At 40.1% G+C, this 26324-nt stretch overlaps 1 protein-coding gene across 18 annotated transcripts in view; it reads right to left on the reverse strand.

Annotated features, from left to right (window-relative positions):
• DTNA (dystrobrevin alpha) overlaps positions 1-26324 on the reverse strand; it is a 222817-nt gene that overhangs the window by 88093 nt on the left and 108400 nt on the right. For all 18 annotated transcript variants that reach the window (XR_009957702.1, XM_062570397.1, XM_062570410.1 and 15 more), the window contains 2 exons: positions 6486-6553; positions 1311-1391 (listed from right to left, as the gene is read on the reverse strand). Coding sequence is in view for 17 of the 18 variants with exons in the window: in XM_062570410.1 (XP_062426394.1) it covers positions 1311-1391; positions 6486-6553 (149 nt within the window). In the remaining variant the exon portion in view is untranslated. The remainder of the gene's footprint in view (positions 1-1310; positions 1392-6485; positions 6554-26324) is intronic.

Raw genomic sequence — 26324 nt, forward strand, 5'->3', positions numbered from 1 at the left:
ATCCGCTCTGCATTGAAAATTTCTTCCTCTTAAACATAAAATAAAAAAAAAATTAAAAGAAACAGGAATACAGATTATGAGTACCTTTTGGTGCATTTCTGAATGTAAGAAGACAGTGGCTGGCAGGTGCTAACCCCCTCCCAGGTTCTGTGCCTGGCAGCCTGCTTACACTGTGATATTAATCCTTCAACTCACACTTTGGCTAAATGCACATTAAAAATGAGAGAAATGTGCCGGAGAAGTGATTGAGAGGCTAACCCTGCGGCTAATAGCCTAATAAATACTCTCCAAATGCTTTCCCTCGCAGCTTGGTCTCTCCAAGTATGTTTGGACAGCATAAGCTGAACGTTTCCTGGAACGCAGCGAGACGCGAGCTCCGAGCTCGGCGCTGTCTCGCGAGCGGGTACGCTGCAGCCGCACCAAGCACTTGTTAGTGGTCCTATCACTGTGAGTAGCACAGGCATGGACAGGCTGTCACTCCAGCTCAGATACGAAGGCTAAAATAACTGTTGGACTCCTGTTTTCTTTGCGCTGGCCCTCTCCCTGCTGCTGCTGACAAGAGTTCCCCCAGTTAGCATTTTTTTGTAAACTTAGTGTAGAAAGGTCCAGTAAAACATGCAGAACAAAATCCACCATTCTAAGTGTTTGCAAAATAAAATGGAGAACAAATGACATAATCCGTTACAGTTTTTATATGCATTTCCACTTTAAAATTCATAGCTCTTCTCATAAATGTGCTAATAGAAGCCATAACTGTAAGGGAAGAAAGACTGAATCTTAGAAGGTATGTTAAAAGAAATACCACTAATCAAGTGGGAAATTTCTCAAGAGCAAAGCCTAAAAGGCGGAAGAAAGACACACTGAGGCTATGAGCACGTTCGTCCTCTTAGAAGAGGTCCCTCTCAGTGGCCTTCTGGAAAGAGAGGCTGACTGATGTTGTACCTACCTTGCGGCACGCCAAATAGATGAGAACTATAAACACCATTTCTTCTCCATATAGTTGCTATAAAAGCCCTTAATTTTCAGGATATTGCTGGAACCCCCAAATGTTTTTTAAAAGAAAATTAAACAATATGGATAATATGCTTAATTAAATTAAGCTGTGGCCTGCATCAAGACCCATCCAATGCCCCGAGGCAAGACCCTTGTATAAACACATTAATGTTTAAAAACTGCCCAGGCCCTCTGATTAGTGCTCTCTGCCATGTATGATCAGACCATCCCCTCTGGTGACAGAGCTGAAGGTAGGACGTGAGTGCAGCGGGAAGCAAATACTGACGGCAACAGGGAGGAAACACTGCCATACTTACAGTTGCATTTCTTCTGAACAAATCTAAGCTTGCACGCCGTTCTGTAGGTGGATAAACGAATGCGATCCAGATCTTGAGCCCCTGGTGGAAGAGAATAACAGTGACAGTCGTACAGAAAATGACCTGCACGTACCTTTGCGAACAGCCAAGCCAGAGAACCAAGAGGACCCTGAGCTGCCTCTGCTAAACAACTTTCAAGGCTACCTCCTTTGCAGCCAGGGCGAGCGGTGGGGAAGAAAGGTGTGAGAATGGTAGGAGCTACAGCATTGCAAGACTTTTATGAAGGAAGGCAGGAAACAGTCAGCCCACTGTGTCTGTCATTTTGAGGAACAATCTGGTCGAGCTGCAGGCTAAAAGACACACTGGCCAGGCTCCAACAGCAGGGAGAACCTCCATCTAATTTTAATATTTAACAACAAAGATCAGGACAAATATCTTCGGCTGACCTGCCAGTACCGAACAAGGTACTGCCAGCAGATCGAATTAGAAACAGCATCACACTGTAACTAAAAGATTGCTAAAGAGCAACCTGCAGAAGGGGGCAAAAAGCATTGCGACGAGAGACGGGAGTGCTCCATTTCGCAGCTGGACGCTCACTGCAACGCAAACCTCCAAGAGGCAGCTCGCTCGGTCACGCGTGCCTTGGCCCTGGCTGCTCCAGCTTAAAGACCGGGCAAAATGATGGGCGTAGGTAGCACTGAGATGGGCTGTGGAGTCGCCCTTTCCTGCCCACCTCGTTTAACGCTGGCCAGGACGGGGAGGGGACGGGGCGCAGGAGCCAGCCGCGCTGCTCTTGCTCTGGCTGGCAGCTACTTCGCGTACAGGAGTGGCAGTGAGAGACCAGAACGTGGGGCAGGATCTGGCACTGCGTCTTCAGGCATCCTGCAGCCGCTTTCCAAACGCTTTCCAAAAAAATCTCAAAAAGTAGAGGAGTGGACTGTTATTTAAATGCTTCTCCTTCTTGGCTGATATGTTTTACACAAACAAGTGTTGTTGCATAGCTACAATGCGGCCCATGGAATACAGGACTGTTTATTAATTATCACTCTGCATAGCATATTTCAGACACATGTTCAATTAAATCTTTGCATATTTGCTTTTTCATTGTGATCGCTCTTATAATAAGAGAAAAAAATGTTTTATTCAGTCGAGCAACCTCCTCTGTGGAAAAGGTACTGAGCTACAAATGGAGCTTCTTAAGGAACTGTCCACGTGAAACACATCCAAACAAGGCATACTTAAGTCTCTCAGTAGAATGGAGTGAAATACGGCCCTATCCTGCTTTTAAACATGTTTCCCAAGTGCATTCTTTGAGATTCATCTTGAATCTCACTATTAGATTGGCCACTCAGCTCCCCTGTTGTACATATGGCCAAGGCAGCATCATTCACCCAGACTTTCTTGAACAGTCTGGCGTCCTCTGGACCCAAACATTTCAAGCGTACTCTGACCTGTGACATGAAAATGAGAATTATAGTCTTCCTCCTCCCCAGACTCTGCTCTTTTCCTGACCAGATTCTCCCACACCATCTTCCCAGGGCTCTCATGTACTTCCTTTTGCCAGTTGGCTGTCTTAACACCATCTGTTCCTGGAAGAAGCTACCCTCAACCACTTAACATCAGGTCTGGGAAGTTTTTAATTTTTTCTCATCATATGCTTTATTGTTAAATTATACAGTTTTTCTCTTCTCCATTAGTATCTTTTTGACAGTTTCGGTAAAAACTCCTTTTCTGGAAAAGAGGAGAAATCATGCTTGTAACACTACATCTTTCCTTTCTTAGTAGGACCAATGTGTAATATGAATTTAATTTTTTCCCTTTTAATGTGAAAGTCAAAAATAAAAGCTTTTAATGCTCCTTTATAAAACTTCAGCCTTTAATGAGATGCAAAGATTCAAAGCAAAGTGTGACTCTCGCTCAATGTATTTTCTAGGTTGCAGTATTAAAGCACAAATTAATGAATTTGTAGGCAATAATGTTGTCATTTTTACTATTTGCATACACAATTGTGAACTGTATTATTTTAGGAGCAGTTGTTTTTGTTGATAAAACTCTGGAAAACAAAGGAAATGTACTATTTCTACATCTTTATGTTTAATTTAATCATGATGCACATTTTGCTACAGTCTGAGATCTATTTGACAAATAACTTCTGTAGAAAAATGACTTCAATTACATGGAGAGTGCCAAAAAATGAGTAGGCAAGATGTGTAGGATGGAGTATGGCAAATGAAACTCAGAATTTCTAACTTGCCCACAGGACTGCCAGCGGCCTGTCGTCCTCTTTGCCCCATGGCAGCGTTTCACTCTGTTTCTTTTGAATACTGTAATACTGTTGGCAGTTTGAAAAAAATAATAAAGGCATACATTGCAAGCTTTGACTGCTGTTTTTGTACTGGATAATGCATTTTGGCAGCACGAAAACAATGTATATTTTAAACTCTTTTTATCAGAGAAGTCTGCAGCGTGAGTATGTCAGGTAAGACTAAGGGTAGCCTATTGATTTTGACATTCAATAGTGCATTTTGAGATAGGAGACATAATCTAAACTTTGACCACAGAACTCTATTGGTTATGATACTAACTCACAGAGGTTTACAATTTGGAACTAAAGGGAAGAGTCTTCTGCAGAAAAAGAAATAAAGAGCGTTAAACTAAATAGCGCTAAATAAAGGAAAACTCGCACACAGTCCTAGATGTAAAGGGAGAGTTAAAGTCATCTACTCCTTGTTCAGAACAAGTTTCCTACTTAGAAAGGCAAGAATGAGTGGATTTTTGCTATCTGGTGTAGCCTGGAACTTGTTCCACTTTCTAACAATATTGTGGGGTTTTATTTACAGAGTCCATAGTCTAGGCAAGGAGTCTACTGACTCATAGTTTATGTAAGAACCAAAAAACACTAATGAAGTCCTCCGTTGCGCATAGTTTCTTTCTCTAATGTTGGCAGGTTGTGGGGTTTAACTTTTTATTGGAAGCTTACGTTTGTTATAATGTTGAGAAACTTTGCATGACCCATGCAGTATGTAGGGCATGTGGAGCACACGCTTTTTGTTGAACATCAGTTTTGTGGGGTTTCACACAGCTGAGAAGACCTGAGTGCCATGACAGAAGGATGAACTTCTGTTTCAGTTAAACACACTCTTTATACCATAGGAATTGAAAGGACTCCTTAAAAAGCAAAAATAAGCATTTACTGAATGATGATATTTCTTTGTCTTGGGCATATTTAGTCTTCCACAAATCTTGAATATCTTCCTCTCCGCTTTTTATATAGTTGGAGCCTGGTTCTCTGTGTACATGTATAGTGAGAGCAGGAAGGGAGGCCAGCAAATGGGAAAAGATAGCACATGTGAGATAAACCCAGCTTAAAGTAAGTATTTCAAAATACTAAAAATGTGAAATAAAAAAAAGTAGAAACTAACTATTTGTGTAGAGTACATAAAAATAATCCCTCCTACCTTTCCAGCTGCTCATTGTAAATTCTTATAACTTCCTCCTCACTCCTCCAAAGCAACCCACAAAGAACAAAATAGCCTTCAAAATTGTGGGAACAAACCATAAAACCTCATAGCAAATTCTTCAGCAATTGCAAAGTACTTTTTGTTTTAGGTGCATTTCAAACTAACTGAAGCTAATAATAGGAGTTTTGCCATTGACTTTACTTGATACGAGATCAAGTCCTTCATATAACTCTAGTTAAAAGCATAGCATGTTCTGACAGTGGAGAAGTGCATCATCCTATTCTTCTTGCTTCTGGTCAAAGAACACCCCTTGCCTCCACTGGTCCAAGACGTATAGAGCAACAAGGGGGATATCCAGCTGAATTACATCAGAAGACCTTGTGTGATATTGAGATGAGTATAGGGCACAACAGAGCAAGTTACAGAGATACAGGCACCTGGTACGCAGCCAGCCAGCCGACTTCACCATCCAAATTGTGACACTGTTAGGATGGCCTTCAGTAAAGCTGGACCATTTTCCACAAGCAATCTGAATGCGGAGTCCTCCTTTTGGAGGGCTTACGAGTGCAAATGTAGGTTGTTCTGTGCTGCTAGCCTCCCCTCTGGAGAACAGTCCTGAACATATTTAATTCCCTTGCACAGACCTTGCTTTTTAGTGTACACAGTTGCCCAGGTCTTAAAAATGCTCATCTTGGTCTCCCCCAAAGACTGAAGAAGAATTAAAAAGAAGAGAAATTCTGTCCTATTTGAGAAACAGCCTAATGAAAATCAATACAAATGCCTACGCAAAATTTTCCTGGACGGCAATTCTGCGAAAGGATGATCACCTGACATTTAAAACATGTAGATAATTTGTAAATGTCTCATAATTTAAAATTAAGAGAAGCAAGATCTTAAAGATCTTAAAAGGATGGATTCTCCAAAACACTTTCATATGTCAGAGCAACAGCTCTGGAAACTTCTCTCCTTTAATCCCGCTCCTCTTTGCCTTGTATCTTCAAGTTCAGAGAACCAAAGTCTTGGCAAACAGGATAGACCTGGGTAACCTGCTCCGTGTGCTAGCCTTAAGACATATTTCAAAAAATAAATATTCATAACAATCAAAGTAGCGCTGTTCTGTCACTTTTACTACATTGCAAATCATAAATAATAGGATGCTTAATAACTATAGACAAAGCTTAGGTAAAGCCAGTAAAAGGGCGACTATCTCAAACTTCATATATACATAGATACCTCTTTGAAAAATGGAGCATTGTATGAGAAATGATACATGCGAAGACTGTTAAAATAAGTCCAGGAACACTGGTTAATACAGTACACCCATAACATAATATTCTGCAAGAAACACATAGCTTCACTAGAAACTATAAAAAACACACTGAAGTGGCATAAGTGGTATATGTGACTCCCAGAAAGATGTTGTCCTTTGGAGTTCTTTTTCTCTCTTCATTGCTAGCTGTGTATTTCAGTATTTTTGGCTCAAGATGCCATAAATTAAATGAATACAGTCACAGAAGCTGGGGTGGAAAATCCCTCTTCCCTAGTATTTGGTCAAATCAGTCCATTTTCCTGTAGTTTTAGTCTCAAAATATAAAAAGTGTTTGTGACATGGAGATGTCAGATGCATGGGGTGGAAAGTTAACATAAATTTTACTGACATTGCATTGCAAGTCGCTTTATCTATCACAGTGAAACATGTCTTGGAAGTACTTACGCATTTCTGCAAACAGCTGCCTTCTTTCTGCCATGGTATTTCCTCTTTTCCCACAATCTTCAATCATTCTGGAAGACAAAATCATGTGAAATATTGAGAATTATTCCTAGACCAAAAATACATACCTAAATATTCATAATGGATTCTGGAAAACCTTGTAAGCTGACTGGGGCTCCACATGTACACAGTGCCTTTCGCCAGCCTCTCTGCGGCATGGTTTCAGGGGAAACTGGTCCCAAATTGTCCTCTGTTCGCTAGCCTCTGCTTTCAAGCATTTGTTTTTTTTCTCTCTCTCTCTCCCAAAGGCAATGTTCAGTTTTTCTGCTTGATGTAACTAACCGGCTTACATAATGCGAGCTCTGAAACTCAGTTTACATTTTCGTAAGTAAGGAATCTTTAGTTTAAATTATGTAAAAGAGAAGAAATCATAAAAGATTCAGAAATTCTTTTACAGTTTAGAAAATGCTTTTTTAGCCAATTCTAGGCAGAGAAGACAGAAAAAAATAACACAAGGGCAACTAAATCCGTACTCCTTGACATAACATCCTCTATTTACTCAAATAAATACACTTGAAATAGTCATTCAAATTCAAGACAGTATGGCTCTGATTAAATGAATTCCAATAAAAAGCTCAGAAGCAAGAATATTTTCTTCCCTCAGTTCTGAGATATACAAATCTTGGGACTATTAGTAAGAGGGCTACAGTAGGATACAGCATATAGAAAAGAGATGGCTTCTTACTCAACCAGCATTCAAATTATAAGATTGAGTGAAAACAAGCATCTTCAGCAGTACTTAAAAAATGAAAACAGGGTAACCTTCAGCACTTCCTATAGACAATTACTCTAGCAAACCAATATCCTTCCCTAACTGCCAAATCTGGTAAGGACTTCTGACCTGCAGTTTTAATCTACATCCTCATCTCCACTAGATTATGTAAAATAAAATTTGGCCTCCTGGAATAAAAGGCAGATGCTCTGTAGAGTCATGGAATCCAAAATAATCCAAAAGTCTCCCATGGCAAACCCACATACGTATTTAATAGGAAGGCTAATAGTACTGGATGCTAATGTCTACCATCTCCCTCACCAAAGGACTTGGGATAGAAGACCAGTTTCTCTCATTTATTGGAGAAAGAAATTCAGTCACGTAAGAGCTTTTCTTTCTCTCTCTCTCTTTTTTTTTCTTTCAAAATGCACTGCTCAAGTGAAGTGCTGGTACATTATAACTGTCTTTTCCAAATAGTCTATTTGGTCCTGAGAGTACTGATAAAGGCTCTACTAAAGAGCTATTTACGGTGGGCATGTTGTGATGCGAGCCACGGTCCCGCTAGGAAGCGGCCAAAGGGTACGACTGCATCCTGTCTGCAGGTAGATCCAAGTTCACTCCTGTGCCCTAATCTGGCCGGGAGCGACGCAGATGCGCCAGCGTGGCATTGAGCCGGAGCTAATGCATCCCGCTTCTCCGCAGAGAGCCCGCCGTCCGTGCAGCGCTTCACTGAGGTGGCCACGCGGCCCCTGAGCCAGAGCTACGTCACGTCTTGCTAGCTCAGAGGTGTCAGGGAAGGCTCACATTTGTCTGCGAAACACCGAGATATATTTTGCGTGGATCAGCTTTAACCACTGCCAATTAAAGACAAAAAACTGTGTAAACCCATTAACCCTAGCTTGGGTTCCCCAGCCCCTTGCGTTTCTAATTCAATTTGTAGTAGTAGATCAATTTGCTGTAGTAGATCACAAGATCTCGTAGCTCAGGTAGGTTAATGGAACCCTTTAAAACAAATATATCTTTTGCCAAGCAAGACAGCTCAGTGAATACTCCAGAGCAAACATATTTTTCGATTAATTTTTAGCAGTGGTAGAGTGGTTTGTAGGCCATCATAATTTTCTTGGACTTGTCGTGTGTTCAGAGCTATTCTACAAACAACATGCAACATACAAACATACAAACAACAACAAAATAGCTTTCAGACAATATACTGGTTGTATTAATTGACCAAGACGGAGTCATTTTGTTTTGGCACAGGGATTACGCCATCATCTTCCAGTTTCCTGATACAATTTACTCTCAAATCGTACAGATTTTTGTCTACTTGTTAATTTGCTATTTTTATTCCACAAATGTTCTGTAGCATTCCTCAGTTGCTTGTCTCACAAACATTTAAGCCACTATCTTACTACAGGCTTTACAGAAAACAAATGCAGAAGAGGTGCAACTTTATTCTCCTTTTCTCCATATAGCCACTTGCAAAAAAAATGTTCTTTAGTTCTTGATTTTAAATATCTGCAGATATTTAAATATATTGGCATGGTGTTGATCTGTGGCCATAATCACAATGTGGAAAAACCTTCCCTATTAAAATCAAGTAAAATTTGTATTGTTTTTAAATAACGTAAATTGTACAGCAAGATCTCTATTTCCCTCAGAAAGCTCACTGCTGAAGTATCCTTTCCATGGGGCAAAAATCATTAACTGTTTTCCCCTTTAGTGCAATTTATCCTCCTCTTACTTTTATTGATGTTTATATCACCTTAGCTGATGTGTTTTCTGGACCTCGTTATTATTTTTCAGAATGTCCCACTACCTATCTGCTGAAATAGCATTACCTTACTCACAGTCGTGGAAACAGAGACGTTCGGAGTTTACGGGGCCTGATGACGGTCTCTGAGGAAGTCTGAGGCAGAATAACGAAAAGCCCCAGGTCTCCCGCATCCTTTCATTTGCTGGCTCTTCATGGAGAAGAACGCAATTACACCGGAATGTTTTACTGCCATAGCTGTGGCCAGGTTTTAAAATTATCTACAGACTTTGTGTTTATATATTTAAGAATCTCACTGTACCAGGTGTATTGCAGGTAGATTTTAAAATGACAGTCTTAAAATTCTATGCAGCAGGATGAATGCCGTTAAGCTAATGAGAACTAATGGGTGGCAGTAATTTCAGATAAGTATCTCCTATATCTCCTTTGCATCCTGTTCTAATAGAAGAAAAATGATAGATGATGATCATCAATACAGTTATTTTGGAATTCAGTCATCCAGGTCTTTCAATCCTTTTTAATGCATTTTTAACTCTAGAATGTGCCAGGGCCAAGGCTGTGATAGTGACATTGGTCACTGGATGTTGTGACCCTTTTTAGCTTTGTTCACCTTATTGCAGCTCCCAGGTGCACGGCTCAGCTCTTTAACTCAGAGTACAGAGACTTTGAGCATGGGATGCCCTCAGTGCAATCCTTGGGGCTGCCCATGAGCATAACTGACTACAGTCATGTTCCACAATTTCTCTTTTTGCTTGTTACAGATGACAATTCACAGGAAAAAAAAGTACATTTTGCTCTATGGTGGAAAAGAGGAAATTACAAAGTAAACTTCAATATATTTTACAAAATAGAATAAATTATGAAAGACGTTAACTTTGAAAAGTGTTAATTTACATATACTCTCATGTACCAGGGATTAGATTAGATTCATCTTCTACTGATCTCCTCCACTATCTTTTTTCCTTCACACTTCTCCCATGGAAGTAACTTCTCCACTGCAGGTAGGGAGAACTCCTACTGTGCATCTAATTAAAATTCTTCTCACGGGCTAATTAGTATGGTACTGATTAGCAAGGTATTAAGGCTTCAGTGTACTACAGCCATTCCAGAGCAGAAATTGTTCCAAGTGTATGGTTTCCAGTCTCTGAAAAAATACAGGTGACTGACGCAATACATTGAACTGAATTACTTTTATGATCATTTTAGAAGAGTTTGAGTGAAAACAATAAATAAACAAATAGTTTAGTCTGGTTTGAACTCTTTCAATTACAGTTTCATCTTCAGCCTTATCATATATCCAAAGCATAGTTGGTCTACTTTTAATATAAATACTTGTTTCTAAAATCTGGAAGGCAATATCATATAATACATAGAAGGTGAAAACTACAAACCTTTTTTTTTCCTTTGCTATTGTGCTGCTTTGATTTATGAATACTGTAATAATCTTTCTGTCTTTCATACATGTTTTATTTGTTTTATAGCATAAATAGCTTATTTTATTAACCTCTGTTCTAAATCATCCTTCCTGTAGTATTTCCATTTCTTGAGCTATCCTTTAAAATCATTAGCTCCCAAAACAACAACAACAAAAAAGTTAATGGTCTGTTAACCTGTGTAAGGAGCCCTCCTCCTGACAGTTCCATAAACTTAATAGTGGATTGTCAAAAATTCCTAATGTGAACCTCACATATACATGCAGTTTAATGACTGTAAGAAAAGCCACAGCATTCACGCTTTGGTAAAACCCTGTCTTGTTCTTCCACGACAGACGAAGCGCCAAAGGGAATCAGGAAGCACGAGAAAGGTTGAGAAAATCATGTGCTGAAATTGATTGATTGTGGCAAGAAAAATTTATCAAGTCCCATGTGCCAGCTGTGACGCAGCTGCGCACTTTGACGTCCTTGATAGAAGAGGGTCAGAATCACGAGCAGACATTACTGCCTCCCACTCGGACGGGATAAAAGTTATTTTCTGCACTGCAATACGCATAAAAGGAAAGGAATAACACTTCTCACTGCTCGAGCCCTGTCCTCGGTGTTCGCTGCGGCTCTGACACACGTGAGACCGGTCTGGGCTGCAACTTCTAACTGGAAGCTTTGCTCCAGAAGATGGGTATTCTGAGACCGGGGAAAGAATATCATCATTTGGTAGAAGATATGAACAAAACTCGAGCATCCTTTATCTGAACAGTTTGTATTTCCCTGCTGTGGAATTCTTCAACTCCTGATACAAACAATTTATTTTTCTTCTATGAAATGTCAAAAGACTTAAGCTTAGATGTTTGCGTAGGTATCTTTGGCAATTCATGGCATTGGGATAAACAGAAATGTGCTAGTTTCTCAGTGGATATTTTCCTGCCACTGACAAATTTGATCCTAAGCAGCTGGTCAATATTTAAAGCCAGTTTTGACTAGACAGTGTCAAAATTTTTCATGAGCATGGGCTACTCATCTGCCATTGCTTGGGACAGTTTCATTCAAAATGTCCTCCCTGTACAACAAACTCCTAACTCTTTTCAGAATTTATCAGCACCAGAAATTTTGATTTATGGAAAGGAAAGTGCCCTCTACGGTCTAGCTTACAGTGATTTTATGAAGAACTAAAAAACTCTAGTCAAGCAGGCACGGAGCACTGTACATGCAGGATTCATAGTAATATGAGAGATTACACCTTAAATCTATAGGGTTTTTTTCCACTTCTCCCCTCTTTCCCAAATTCAACCATAAAGGTGAGTGCTGCTCAGATAACTAGAGTTGTGGCTGCTTTTTTCAAAATGAATTTGGCCTGGAGTGTAGGAGGTCAAAGGGGACAGTAAGTCCTAGTTAAAACCACACTTGCAAAGTCACCAACCTCAGCAATCCTTGAAGTTAATAACTAGAATCATGAAGGGCCATTTTAGAGCCCTCTCCCTCTTAATGGATTTATTGGTGCCTTATGAATGTCCTGTTCCACCTCCTTTAATGAAGCAGGGCTCTAATAGGTCTCCCTCACCTTTATATTCCAGGATGAATCTTTGGTGCTATCCTTTCCTGAGGCTAGGTGTAAATGCACTGCACTTACAGCAGTTGTTTGTATTTTATCTAGATGAGCCTTTTACAGTGATGGAGAAAAAAAAAAACAGTGTTTCTAAGCTCATCCAACATGAGCTTCAGCAAGCCTGCCTCTGCTTATTTTTGCCGTATTTTGCAATTTCTATATTATAAACAATTGAAATTCTCTTTGATTTGTTCGCTTAGCAATGTGTCCTTCATTTTTTAAGAAAGAATTTTACAACTGATTTTAACCAGTTTTCCTTATGGGAGTTCCATACTCTTTGTAGGAAATTGTCACGAACGCCTAACAAGGCACCCACTGCAACTCACACAGCACGCTCCAAAGAAGACCAAGTGTTAGGAAACCCTTATCTGTGAAGTCTAAAAAAAATTGGGAAAGAGTTTAACACTAAGAAAAAATAAACAAAATTAGAAGATATAAAATGTGAGAGTCAAAATATACTAATTTCAAATGTAATATTGTGTAGAATCAGAAATTTAACAAAGACTGTCACAATTCCTTGGCTTCAGGGAACAAATGAACCTCCAGTTATTTTCCTTGTATACTAAACATTATCAAGTTTAGGAACTGAAGATGTTAATAAGGACAGAATCAGTCCTAAGATCATTATTTTTCTGCTTTTTATGAAAGCTCATAGGATATAATGTTCAGCTTTTCTGTGCAGCACTAAGGAGGGCTTCTCTTATAAAACAGAGAACCTTACTACTCCAGACACGAAAGGCATCTAAGAACAAAAATATTTTCGAGACTTACAATAAATGTGTGAAACTTGGTGGAACTGTGTCTTGCACAAGTTGGCAGATATATTTTTTCAATCCCGCCCTCTTAAGAGTCAGCCTTCCTGGCACTACAAGAAACTGCTCTACAGGATGAAACAGTGTAAAAAAATGTTTAGTGCTTCAAATACATTTGCACCCTTTAAGAGTATAAAATGACCCAATAAAACTATTTGGTGAACTCCAAAAAACCATTCTGTAGTGCTTCATTGATAATCACTACTAATAAATGGTTCCAAAAAACAGTAGAGATTGATTTTCGCTAACTAGTAGGGATTTAAATACAGCTCTTCAGTGTTCTCTTCAAACGCTGTTTTTAAATTACACTTTTTCTAAGTTTCATTAAAAACTTTAAAACAAATAAGCTGATATTGATTTCCTTTATATTCGACTACAATGTATCAGAGCCTCTCCTCCACTGAGAGGTAGTTAGAAACAAGTTTCCCTTACAGTCACTTCTTTTCTATTGCACTAAAAACACATTACAGAAGAAAAAGAACCCTAAAACTCAGACACAAATGTTTAAATAGGCAACGCCAAACCCGCTTGTCTGATGTGTCAGTCTGCTGATGGAGTCCTGTCATGCCTTCACCAGGATCTAAATGGCACCCAAACCTTAGTTTTCCACCCAAACTAAATTTTTATACCATTTATCTAAAAAACAGGTTCAATGCCGCATTGATTACCTCTAAAAACTCAGACTTGCCATTGTACTTCATCCAGTCAGTTAGCCAAAAGGAACACTTAGCAGGGAAAACCTTAATGAAGCTCCAAGGATAAGAAGCTTGGACCTTATCACAGGAAGCACGTAACTGATAGCTCCTTCCTTTGGTCTGGCCTCCGCTCAGGTCTTTTATGGGCCATTGTAAAGCCACAAAGGAGGCTGCAGGATTTCACATATAATTAAACTCCTACTTAGTCAGAAGAATCTTTCAGTTCTTCTTCGGCTGGCATAATTAAACCCAAATTCATTTGAGTAAGCTGTCAGTGATACAATTGTGTTGGGAAGCATTTGCTGGCTTCTGCCAAATTTAATAAAGGAAGTTCTCAGTTTTTGTAAATAGGGATTTGATGATTATTTGCTGTAGGACAGTAGGCACTTTCATCTGCTTAGAATTAAAAAACCTCTAAATAAAGCAAGTGATGGCTGTGGGAGGAGATACATTCCTAAGCAATTGAAATTATTGAGTTCTTTTGCATGTACTGTGAAAATCTTTCACTAAGTATTGCTGAGTAGTTAAACAAGCAAATTAATTAATTGGGGGCCCTTGGTCTTTGTCACCATATCTGATCAATAGGTTGGGCTACTAAGTGAATAGCCATGGTTTGAGAGAAGCTTTTACAACCTCTTGAACTGAGAAGAGTTCTCCAGTACAAAACTGAGAACCTAGAAGAGTTTAAACTTTTTCATCTTTATCTATGAAATCTCCTTAACCTTTTTCTACTTTCTCATTTTCTAAAATGTTATAACAAATAGATTCATGAAAATGTAGTCTAAGTTATATCTAAATAACAACATAGCTAAAAAAAGCTATCTTTAAAAATGTTCCAATGGAAATTCAAGTCTCTCTAGATCAAATTGGGAGAAAGATGGAAAATAAATTGCAAATGAAAGAATGATAAGGCATCAATGAAAATGCTCATTTATATTCTTTAATAGCAGCTGTTAAATTCTCTTGAAGTTCAGTGATAGCAGGCACTAGAATAGAACAGCACTAGAATGGCAGCTATTGAATCTGTGAGCATATTTGGGGTAACTATGTCTTCTAAGACAAAGAAAAAAAAAACTTTGATTATTGCATCTGTGTGACTTTTATGCAGAGAGAAATCAGATCCTTAATGCAAGTTAGAGCAGACTGCAGGCTGATCTAATTAAAATCTGAAAAAAGTGTTTCAGCAATTAGGTATTGTCAGAGATTAAGGAATAAGAGATTTTTTTCTATTATACCTAGCTGTATCCCTTCTGTGAATGGCCTGATGACTTAGGTAAATGTGGTAAAATTTGATCATTTCAGTACTTATATTCAGCTGAAGATTCTCTTCAGAGCAGAAACCAGTTTGTTACTTTTAATTCTGTTGTCAGGTACAGATCATATTTAGAGACAGAAGTTCAGACTATAACTTTGTGGTGGGAAAACAAATTCCATGTGTATTTTAAAAATGATTTCCTTTGGTAGCCCTATCTATAATACTTCAACCTTAGAGATATTCAGCTGAGACATTAACTATCTCAAAGTCATGATGATTAAAATCAGTATGTGTATATTCTCATTCCATACCTGTCTGCCTGCATATGCATATCCATGAATAATCACATAGCAGTAAAGAAATACAATCATTATATCCAACAGAGCTATAACAAGTAGGCTGGCAGTGCTGCATGATATGAGAAAAAATAGTAGACAAATGCAAGGAGCGAGAATCTAAATTTGTAAAAATGTAAGTGACCACAAACTATAGTCAAATGTGAACATTTCCAAGGCTTCTAGTGGCGAATACACAGGAAAGGCAAACTCAGAACGGCCCCAGTTCAACAAAAGCATTTTTTATTCTGTCCTTGTTCACTAAAGCCCTTACACACACATTAGACTTAAAGCCTGTGCTTAAATTCCACTGCAGTCACTGGGTTTTTAACAAGTGCTCACTGAGTACTTAGTTGAAAAGGAATGGACTGCTGAATTGGGGTCTATTTTTTTTTCCGTCGAGCCTCTAAGGGATATCTAACAAAAAAGACAGCATGCAAACAACGTCTAGTGAAGGGAAGGTACTCAGGAATGGCACTTCAAGGAGGAGACAGAATAGCTTGCAACGTAAGACAGGCTCTAATCACATGCAGGGATGTATCTAACCGAGAACATGCCTCTGCGTGTGACGGAGAGGTTGACAGGGGACAGAGGTCACTTGGAAGGCAAAAAGAGTTAAGTAATTAAAGAGAAGGGGTTAAAAAAAGAGAAGACTCTTTCCCTCTTTCCCTCATCTTCATTATTTGGATGCGTGCTGAGAAGCTGTTTAGGACATCGGTATAAAAGCATAGGGGAGATGAGAACTCCGTTTGCTTTCAGTCGAACACGACTGGTTATTCCTTGAATACGTTACCACAGAGGGTTAGCATAAGCTTTCGGGTTATAAAACTGTCTTCGGTGCAAATATATTCTGTCCTTGCCTCCCACAAATTCAGGCCTCCAGTTGCTGAACTACTCTGGTACAGCATATGTTACCATACCTTTCACATTAGTCTGGTTAACTTGTGCTAGTGATTAATAAAGTGTAGCTATTTATTAGGGGCAAGAATGTTAGCGAAACTATGCACTGAGTAAATGGTAAGTTAGGCACCTTATGTCCTCACTACGACACCAAAATGTTAAACGTAAGGCAGTGAAGGGCTGAAGTAACTTAAAATAATGCAAGAAGAAAAAATTTTCAACAGGTCCTAGATGGCAGAAAATGAAAGCAAAAGGTAACTAAAGAAATGGAAAGTTAGATATGTGCTACAGGCTAGTTTATTTTCTCAAATAAAAAGCTAATATATCAAATTACTTTTAATCTAATTAAAATCTTACATTTTTTATTATGCAATAACATTATTACAGTAATGTACAGAGGAAAATGAAATACAATAAAATTATGCAGAAAAGAGTGTTATATAGTAAGTCAGAACAGAACACTAATTTTTGAAATGTTGAATGCAAAGCTAATGTCTGGTGATGCTTCTACACGGACAAAGGAGAAATATACTGCTATGTGTGATTTACTGATCCTATTCTTTCCTCTCAGATACACACATTATCTCTGACACTGCTTAGATCCTACTAAATTCCACTTCTGTAAACACAAAACACGCTTGAAGAGGAACATTTTCAATAAAACAGTATCAATTATACTGTGAAAGAACATTTGGGTTATAAAAATCCCCCCCAAGGCAGCATAAACATTTTAGCTGGTAGAAATATGGGTACCCTCATGCTTGTGAGCAGACATTCATGTAGAGAAATTTCAGTGTCCTGGATTTACCTCTCCGATGGTGAGGACGAAGTGTGAGGAAAGCAAAGGGAAGAACGGGAAACCCCAGTCACGGAGCACTTACAGCCTGTACATGCTTCTCCCACGTTTCACACCAGACTAAACTACCTCAAACCAATTTTGCAATACCAATAACAGGTCCCAGTTTCCTTTAGTTTCTGCTCAGATATCTATTACTCTACACACATTTAGTACCAAACCAACAGTTTACATTTAAATGCAGATCTAAAGCAATACAGGAAAATGAACGTTTTACATGCTGTATGCTTCTCATGACTAGGAGGAATTAATGGTCTCAAGCAAACATTTTTACCTGCGCAGGATAGTATTTTACCCTGGGAGAATTACTATTGACTTTGGTGCAGCTATTCAATACCAGGGAGTAAATAAAAAGGATCAGATCCCGGCTCCGTGAAACCAGTTAATGCGGTGCAAGTTAATACTGGGGGCCACAGTGTATTACTATTCTTCCAATTCTGTGAATTGAGCTTGTATGAGCTGAGCAAAGTAACAATTTGTGTGCATGGACGGAAACTGTTCCTACTCCAGAAAACCTAAGGGAGTTTTAGTTTCCCTCCCGGAGGAAGCCAAGGGCCAAAGGGGCAGGGAGGCGCGGGAGGCACAGGCAGCACGGCCACCTCCGCAGGGCGCTCACTGGCGAGCGCTGCCCGGGCAGCGACCACAGCCCGGCACGTGAGCGAGACGCGGCGCTGTCCCGGCTGAACCGATTCCCATCTTTGCGCCTGCAGACTGGGAAAATCTGATGTACGTGGTCCTGACAGGGGATGGCGTGAAGGTTGTAACGCTGGCTGTGACAGGCAGCTTACTGCACACTTAATCCGAGACCACTCACCTCTGGATTATTCAAGATACTACATGAGACCTACTCAGTAGGGCTGTAAGTTACTGTACACCCATACTGGACTTTCCCGGCCTTACGTCATGGTTGCATAGGGTAGGAGGTTTTTGAAAAGCCGCCCTCACAGTACTGTTAGGTAAGCTGTCTCAGAAAATACTCCGTGGAGCAATTACAGTCACTCAGTGTCAAGCTATGAAGGTGTTATTTCCTGGATCCAACACAGCTACGTAGGTATTTTGCTAAGGCTGGTCACCAAAGCTCAAAGTGGCCATCAACAACCAAAAAGGTTCACAGCTGGCAGAAGAGAAGGGATGGTCACACAGAGAAACCAGGAAACAGCCTACAGAAATGCCCCAAACACTACGACCTCTACTAACCTGCAAGACATAATATATTCTGGGGGAAAGAGGTAGGAATGCAAACTCTAATATTCTGCCTATTTGGGCAAAAAGCGCAGCAGTGTATTTTGCTCTGCCTTATCAAACACGTCACATCAGGAAGCAAGCGCCTTTCTCCCTCTGTTTGGCTCTAGTTCAACCACACTCAACTGTCACACTCTGGTTCAGGCACCAGGTTGTCTGAAAGCTATTGACTGTGTGGAAGGAGTTGGGAGGAGAGATGGGGAAATAACCCGGGGGTGGAGGCTGGAGAGCCGCATTTCTGGGAAGGGAATACAATCAAATCCACACAGTCTCGTTAAGTGTCCATGAACCAGGAGTAAAATCCTTCAAACAGTTGTATGCTGCTAACGTTGAGGAGACAGCTGAATTATTAGGTGTGATGCGGGGTAGGGGGGCTAATTAGGAGCAGAGGAATGATATCAAAACACAGAAGATGTCAGATGTCATCAGGGGAACTTGGAAGTGAGAGACATCCTAGGCTGTGGATTGTCTCTCAAGAGAGGTGGTGAATTCCCTGTAGGCTGTGGTTTCTAAAACTAGCCCAGTAAATCTTTACAACATGTACTGCAGGCCCAAGCCCGTATTTTCAATGAGGCAAAAAGGAGGCTCTAAAGAGCATTTGTAGCCCAGAGTCTCAGAAGGCACAAAGTAGCAAATGATGGAGTTTTATCAGCAGAGGATCATCTTCCATTTCCTAGACGCATGTAAGAGTTTTTTAGCTCCCATCTTTCCTCCTATCAGAGTATCTTTCATATTCTGTTTTTTTCAAATGTACAGCTTTTAAAACAGACTAGCACATCAACCACATCCTAATCCCCCATTGCTCTTTCTGCCTTCCTTTTGCTCCTTCTCTCCCAAACCCTCCACATCGCCTCTATTGCTGAGTCCTGCCTCTCAGATTTCCCTTGTATTATACCACAAAACTGTGACGTTTGCAGCCGACTCACTCAGTGAAAGCTAAGCACTCAGTGTCTTTCCCTGCCTGCAGTGTGATCAGAAAGCAAAGGAGCAGAGCAACCGGTACAGCTGCGTTCTGGACACTGGGCTCAGATCTGCTCCTCGGGCTGAGCAGCCTCCTAAGCCTGAAATATGAACCGGACTGAAGAATTGCCTAACTTTCCTTTCGCCTGTGAGAAGACAGATAACACGGTACATTATGCATCAGTAAAGCATACAAAAGATACAGGGTAATAAAGAGTAGGGGCAGTGTTGTGAAGATGCTTCTTCCTCTGAGAAGGAAGCAAGTGAAACCCTGTTACAAGGGCCTCATGAGATGTTCTTCACGTTCTCCTAAAAGATGTTCTGATACAGCCAGGCAGCGTGGGCTGCTGCTGTGTGCCGCTGCTCATCCCCCCAGAAGCACCTGCCTTGCTTTTTCACCTCACCCACTGCTGCAGGTGTTGGTGGCACTTCCCAGAAAGCATCACTTTCTCTCCAAGAGACTGAAACCGGGAAGAGTTGGAGGTGAGCCAGGAGGAGCAGAAATCCTGACAATATCCAACAGAAACTACTTCTTACGCACCATGTGAGGGAACCAAAATGCCCCAGGCCAGCTTGGCATTTCAGCTAAAAAATTTCTATTTACAAATCCTGGAGAGACAAAGGATCATTCTGTTTCCCCAGTTTGTTACCTATTGATTCATGTTATCACGTTATCTCAACTCTATTTCAGCTCTTCTAACATCCACATTTCACTACAGGTGCCCAGAGGCAAATGGTACATAGGAATTAGAGATGTGAATTCATTTCCAGAGGCACTGAAACAGCTTTAACAAAATCTATTGGGTAAATATTTAGCTGCAGGTCTGGTTACAAGCAAGTCCCGAAGAAGTATGGTTTTACAACACAAATGAGGTGAGAAGTGAACTTGAAAGAGACAGAGACTTTTTCTCCAGCATTTACAAATTTTAAGCAATAAATTGTAATTGCCTCTTGTAGAAATTCTTGCTTCATTATTTCAGGTTGAATCTCTTGTTTCTCATAATTCCGTGACAATCCAAAATGAGTGATCTAACAGGGCAAACTGGTGAACATGATCCTCTTCTGGGAAATTCTTCTACTTTTCACCACCGTATCTTTCCAAAGAATAGCCTTACATGCTATAAGCATTTTCATGCTGTTCCTTGCCTATACCTGATTTTTCTTCAGCTGAGCAGAAGTACTGAAAGCATATCCATTGGTAATCCCCAATGCCATGACCATTTATGTGTATCAAGTGCCAGTCATTCCTCACAGTATCAGCATCAGGCCATTTAAAGTAGCATCACCTATTGGGGTTTTCCTGCATAATGTCACAGAGATTTGTAGAAAAGTGGTACAGAGTAGCACTTCTGGTGGCAAGCATTTGTCAGTTATATGAGCTGGTCATATGAGAAGAGCTTCTCAGAGCAGAAGCATCAAAGGACTCACCAGAGACCAGGGTGGAGCAGATCATGCTCCGAAGTAGCAGCAACCCCCAGACTCTTTTAAACATGCAGCACCTAGCAGAGTCAGTCTGCCTGCAAAGGTTTTAAGCAGCACTCATGGAGCTATATATAACCTGTGGCATTAAGAAGGTCAAAACAATGAGGACAGAAAAATTTAATGGGCTCCCTTCCTTCAAATTTTATTTGCATCTAAGATCGTGCATTAGGGAGAAAACCAATATGTATTTTTGAAAGCTATGTTAGTTATATAAGAAAACTACTCAAGGTTGAGACACAAACAGCAAAATCTGCTTTCTTTTGAGAGATCTGCTGAAATTGTATAAACAGGAAAGGTGTTAAAAGTGTCCCTTGGAGAAGGAGACCTGAAACATTAAAAAACTTTTAAAAATGTGGAACAAATTTGTATCACTGTAAAAATGCATAGGCATAAAAATGATACACTAATGCACATAAAAATGAAAGAGTCGGAGAATCAACATTTTGACGCACCTGGAAGTTGCTGCATTCTGCCAGCAGCAGTTAATGATGTTAAGCAAACTCTCAAATGGTGCCGAACTGAGCCCCTCAAACTGTTTTATGTGAGCTGCTCTTAAGACGTCAGATGCGAATGATTCCTGTTCACCTTTAAGACTGCAGCAGAAAAGCTAGGTGAAAATACACAAAACTTTTTTTAAATGAGCAGACTTCAATAACATGTTTGCCAGGATCAAAAACACACGTCACACACATCCCAGCCCTGCTTGCTCAGTTTTCGATACAGCAAAGGATCAGAAAAAAACGGACGCGGTGATCTCTCAAATGTCCAAAGAAAAGAGCGGGGTTTCTCCTATTACAGTTCTGATGGGCAAAAAGGAAAAGCGCTCATATCTGAATTAAACTCAGCAGCTCTCTTTAAAACTCTTGTATCAGAGCAAATACTTCCAGGCCAGCTGCTCGGCTTCCCGCTTTTGCAGAGGGACGCACCACGCTGAGTATGCCTCCCGGGGAAGCGGCAGCTCTCTCCATCCTGCCACTCATCTTCTATCAAAATGATACAGATACCCTGTAAACTCTCAAACTCTGTATTTCTTCTGTCTGAACAGCTTCTAGGAAAAAAAAAAAAAAAAAAAAAAAAAAAAGAGGGAAAGCCCTTTTCTTTCCTCCCATTCTCCTCATGCGTGCTGAACAAGGAGAGGCCACATCTGCCCACATTGTAATAGGATGAAAGCTGGTTTCTTTTACATATGTTTCCCTGGCACTGCACATATTGATTTCAAAATAAATAGCATAACTGAATGCACATAGGCTAGAAACATTTTAAAAGTAAACCTTTAAGCTTTCTGGGGGAACAGATATTCAGAATAATCTTTTCTGAAAAAAGTTTCTGGTCAAATTTCCTGTCCTTCCAGAGGAGACACAGCATTTGGACTACCTCTACCCCTGGCAGAAAGATTTTTTGCTTGTTCTTGACATCATGGGTCTACTGCAGTAAATGCAAAAATTCAGCATATGTAGCTATTTATGTTGATATTTATGAGAAAAAAAATACAGATTTGTAAAGAAAGGGACTTTAGCCTAGAATGATGTATAACAGCTTTAGGGAGACTTTCATTTGAAGACTCTTGGCTACAAAATACTGTGGCAAATTTATCTTGCTAGTACAACCACTGCAAATTTTATTTTGAAAATATGGCAGGCACCCTGGTATAACCCCTGCTTTTTCCTTAAAGTCATCCACTGCAAAATTTAGTGTTCATTGTTCCTTTGCTTCTGGGTCTACAGGCAACCTTTCTCAGCAGAAACACCTGGAACAAGACAGACCTGACACCTTTCTCTGCTCTTCAGATTCCTGCCACGCAGAGAAGGGGCAGAATCAAAGTCTGTCTGTGCAAGCACACATGGTTGAGAGCAAGAAGTCATTTATGCTGAACAGCATTATGCAACCTGCATATCATTGTATGGAAAGTGTTTTGCACTGAATTCAAAAGCCTTGGTAAGTATGTCTGAGTTTTCTACTTTCAAAACTGGGAGAGGAAGCCTTTCAAAGCTAAAGCGTAAAATCTACACAGTGCTTTTTGCTGCAGCGCTGTCAACCAAAATACCCTCTCTTTTTGGAATGAAAAGTATTGGCTGATGTATACAACCATACTTGTTCTTCACTTGATTAATGCTTCGCTGCTACTGGCATGACATCTTTCGTAAAGCTTGTGAACTTTTAAGTGGCTCTTTTCCAGCACAATACAGTTGTAGCAGAAAAGGGAACAGAAATGGTGCATGTGTCTGTACACGAAAAGAAGTAAAAGCTCTTCATCTTCTTTTATATAAAATAAGAGTATAGTCCCAGTCCCACTTAAATCAATGGTAGGCTGTCATTGACTTCAGTGACAGTGAAGTCAATTCTGCCAGCATTTTACCTACGGTTAATTTTAGCTCTAATAGCTGATGCTTTCAAAAGCAACCTGTGATTGAGATTACCCCTATTTCTTGAAAAATGTCCATTACATGTCTACATTTAACATGGAAGAGTTCTCATTCTCCCCCCAAAATCATCCTGGGCAATGTGGTAAAAACCATCTGTTGAAACCACAGCCAAGTCAGTATGCTTGTGTATTTTGTAGTGTTGCAGTGTTAAAATCAGAATTCTGCGAGGTTAAACTGTAATAAGAAGAGATCACAACCAAGTGAGAACCAGGACAACAGAATGGCAACACCAAAAAAAAGTAGTTGGCAAACAATGAATTAAGGCGATGTTGTGGCTTGACAGCCACTTCCATTAATTACTGCAAGATCCTCCACGAAAAAGGTGGCACAATCCTGTTCATCCCTACGTGGCAGATGTGAAATACTTGCTGATGGGAGATTTCATGCATCATTATACCAGCTCATTTTTCCATCTTTATCCACTTTAGATAATCTTGGATTTAAAATTATATGCTGTTTTACAAAGATAGGAAATTAACCTAATGACCCTGATGTAATAATTTCAGTCACTGATTCCAATAAAAGTAATCCATTCCTCAGCTGTACAGAATTTTGATAGGAAAACTGTAGCTACTAAATGGTAAGTACAGAAAAGATAGCATAAAAAAGCACAGAGATTGAACGGGACACTCTCAGAAGGGAGGGACAGAGGTTTAGAACATTGGCTATTTTTATGCAACAAATCACGGTGGAGAAAAAAGTTATTTTAGAATGCAGACATAACCATTTTAAATTTCCTTCCTGGCCTGCAGGTATTTTCACATACCAATTTTTCATCTGACACAAAAGGAATTTAAAGGGCCAGGACTCTAATTAGCAATAGCTCACACTGTCCTGCCCTTTGCAACTTGCTTTCAAACACAGATGGAATATGTTCAAGACAGCAGAATTATGCTCTGTTCTGCCTCCAGCACACCGATGGGATCCCTTTTTTCTTAATCTCACCAGTCATAGCACAAGGCACCAGTCACCGCCCTAGTGTTATTTCCCTAAAATATCAGAATTTCAGAAACTGGAAAGGGAATTCAAAATTTTTTTTTTTTTACTTTTCCAACTTATAAAATAGCACAATATTTATTTCATGGTTTCATATTAACTCAAGATCAGCAATATTCTCAAGATCAGCAATATTATTAAGAAGGAATTAAGAAGGAATATTCTGCCATGTGATACAGCACTCACTCTAAAATACACTGCTAGAGTATTTTATTTCTATCAGAAATTCTAATTATACACAACACTTTAAATTAGTGAGTATTACAGACAACGGCAGGATATTGTGGATAAGTATACAGACAGAAAGGTTATTTTTTTCCAGACTCCTGAGATCATTGCAATATCGTCCTTTCTTTATTTACAACTTTATTTTACAACTGCATTTTGGCCAGATTTCAAATATATAGATGTGAACTGACAAAAGGAAGCAAAAGCACTTTCTGCTTCTCGTGTCACTATTCTCAAATCTATAGATGTCCTCTACATTGCTAAGTCACGACTATGCAAAGAACTGAAAAACATTTTCTGAGCTTACACTAATTACAGTGGTGGACTGCTGCCTGGACTGCTTGTTATTTCCTAGGTTTTAGAAAGACAAAAGGGAACAGAATGTCCCGGTTAAAACCTGAATCTGCTTTTTGGAATGATTTCTTTAAACTTTGCTCAAAACTTAAGAGCCAAGGATATTCTGCCATTCAAAAATATTTCTGAACTGCAAGATCTATTCCCTCTCCTACCTGACACATTTTCTGTCTCCAAAAAATGACTCCTACAATTTCAATAGTTTTAAATCACTTATTTTTCTCCTCACAGTTCAGTTATATGTGCTGAGATGTGCCCCTTATTTAACTGAGAGTGAGCAGCTAGCAGTCTGTAAAAAAAAAAAACATCTAAGAAGACACTTCACCGCTGGCCTGACACAGTCCGAACATGTCGATCCACTGTGCCTGCTGCAAGGAAGATTTTCTCTTCAAGCTCTTGTCTATGAACCCATTTCTGTTGTAAAAGTTGGTGAGTTAGAGGCATTTAAAGAAAATTGAGGTGAAAGGCTCAATTATCAATTTTCTTTTTCCCATGAACATCTGCAGGACTGTCAGGAAGGCAGTTATGCTCATCCAGTCCTGCAACTAGCCAGCCCCAGTGCAAAACGGAGCTGGTGGAGCTCTGGCTCATGGGACTTCAGCCTCACCACTTTGCTCTCTGTTTGGAAGACACAAGGTTTCCTGTTAGAACCAGCTCTGTTTGCTTTAAAACCATTAGAAGGTCCCTTGTGCCAGAATAATTACACTTAGGCTCTTTAAAATCAAAACCTGACCCAAAATGAATAATTATTTCATTCTGTCTTTCAGTCTTTTAGGTTATTTATGTGTGTTACAGACTTTTACATTGCCAACTGGGAGAAGAAACCCCTGCTAATGGCTAGCTTAAAACATCTTCCTTCTTCAGCCTCTAATCATGGCTCAGGATTACACTATGTTCCTGCATTTAATATATCACTGTAATAAAATCATTCCGAAAAGGAGACTCAGCAGTGAGGTGCAACAACAACAGGAAAAAGAAGCACGGCAGAAACAGGTTTTATCTCCTTACACATGGTGTAGCTGAACTATAGGTTTATTCTTTTTTGAATAGATAGTCCCATGTCTCTGTGCCCATGAACCTACCGTCACCTTCTCTCATTTGCCAATATACACACTTTTCCTTCCCAAAAAAACCTATCGTTCAGTGTCCAAAGTGCAGACACCAGGCTTGTTTTCCTATTTTGCATTAACTCAGTAATTAGGGAAGCAGTTTCCAAGTTTATAGTAAACTAATACTTAGGCACACTTCAGAAATAAGTGACTTTTTAACTTACATGCTTTTAGGGAACGCCTCTACTGCCCTTTCACAGCTGCCCTGAAGACAACACTGAGTTCAGACACCAGCCCTGGTGCCACTGCCCCTGGCATCTCCCGGTGTCACCTTCCCGATCACGCAGGGCTCTGAACACCCTTGGCAGCCAGGTGAACACACTCGGAGAAGCTGTTACTCCCAGGGAAGCCGGAGGTGTCCACGAGGCAGCCACGCAAACTAGGCACGCGGCTCAGGGGAGTACGCTTCGGTCACAGCCTCTCTGGGTAACAGCTTCTCGAGTGATGGGGGCTTTGTTATAGGAGACCTCTGGCAGAGGGAAAATGACTCCCCTGTTTCAGCACTTCTTCCCTAACTGATAACAAGTAAGCGTTGGGCCTCGGTGAAGCCTCATCAGACAGACTGGAGACCAAACAGACTGCTTTACCAGGCACAAGACAAAGATAGGAATGAGTG

This window comes from Rhea pennata, chromosome 2 (assembly GCF_028389875.1).
Source record: "Rhea pennata isolate bPtePen1 chromosome 2, bPtePen1.pri, whole genome shotgun sequence".
NCBI classification, from domain to species: Eukaryota; Metazoa; Chordata; class Aves; order Rheiformes; family Rheidae; genus Rhea; species Rhea pennata.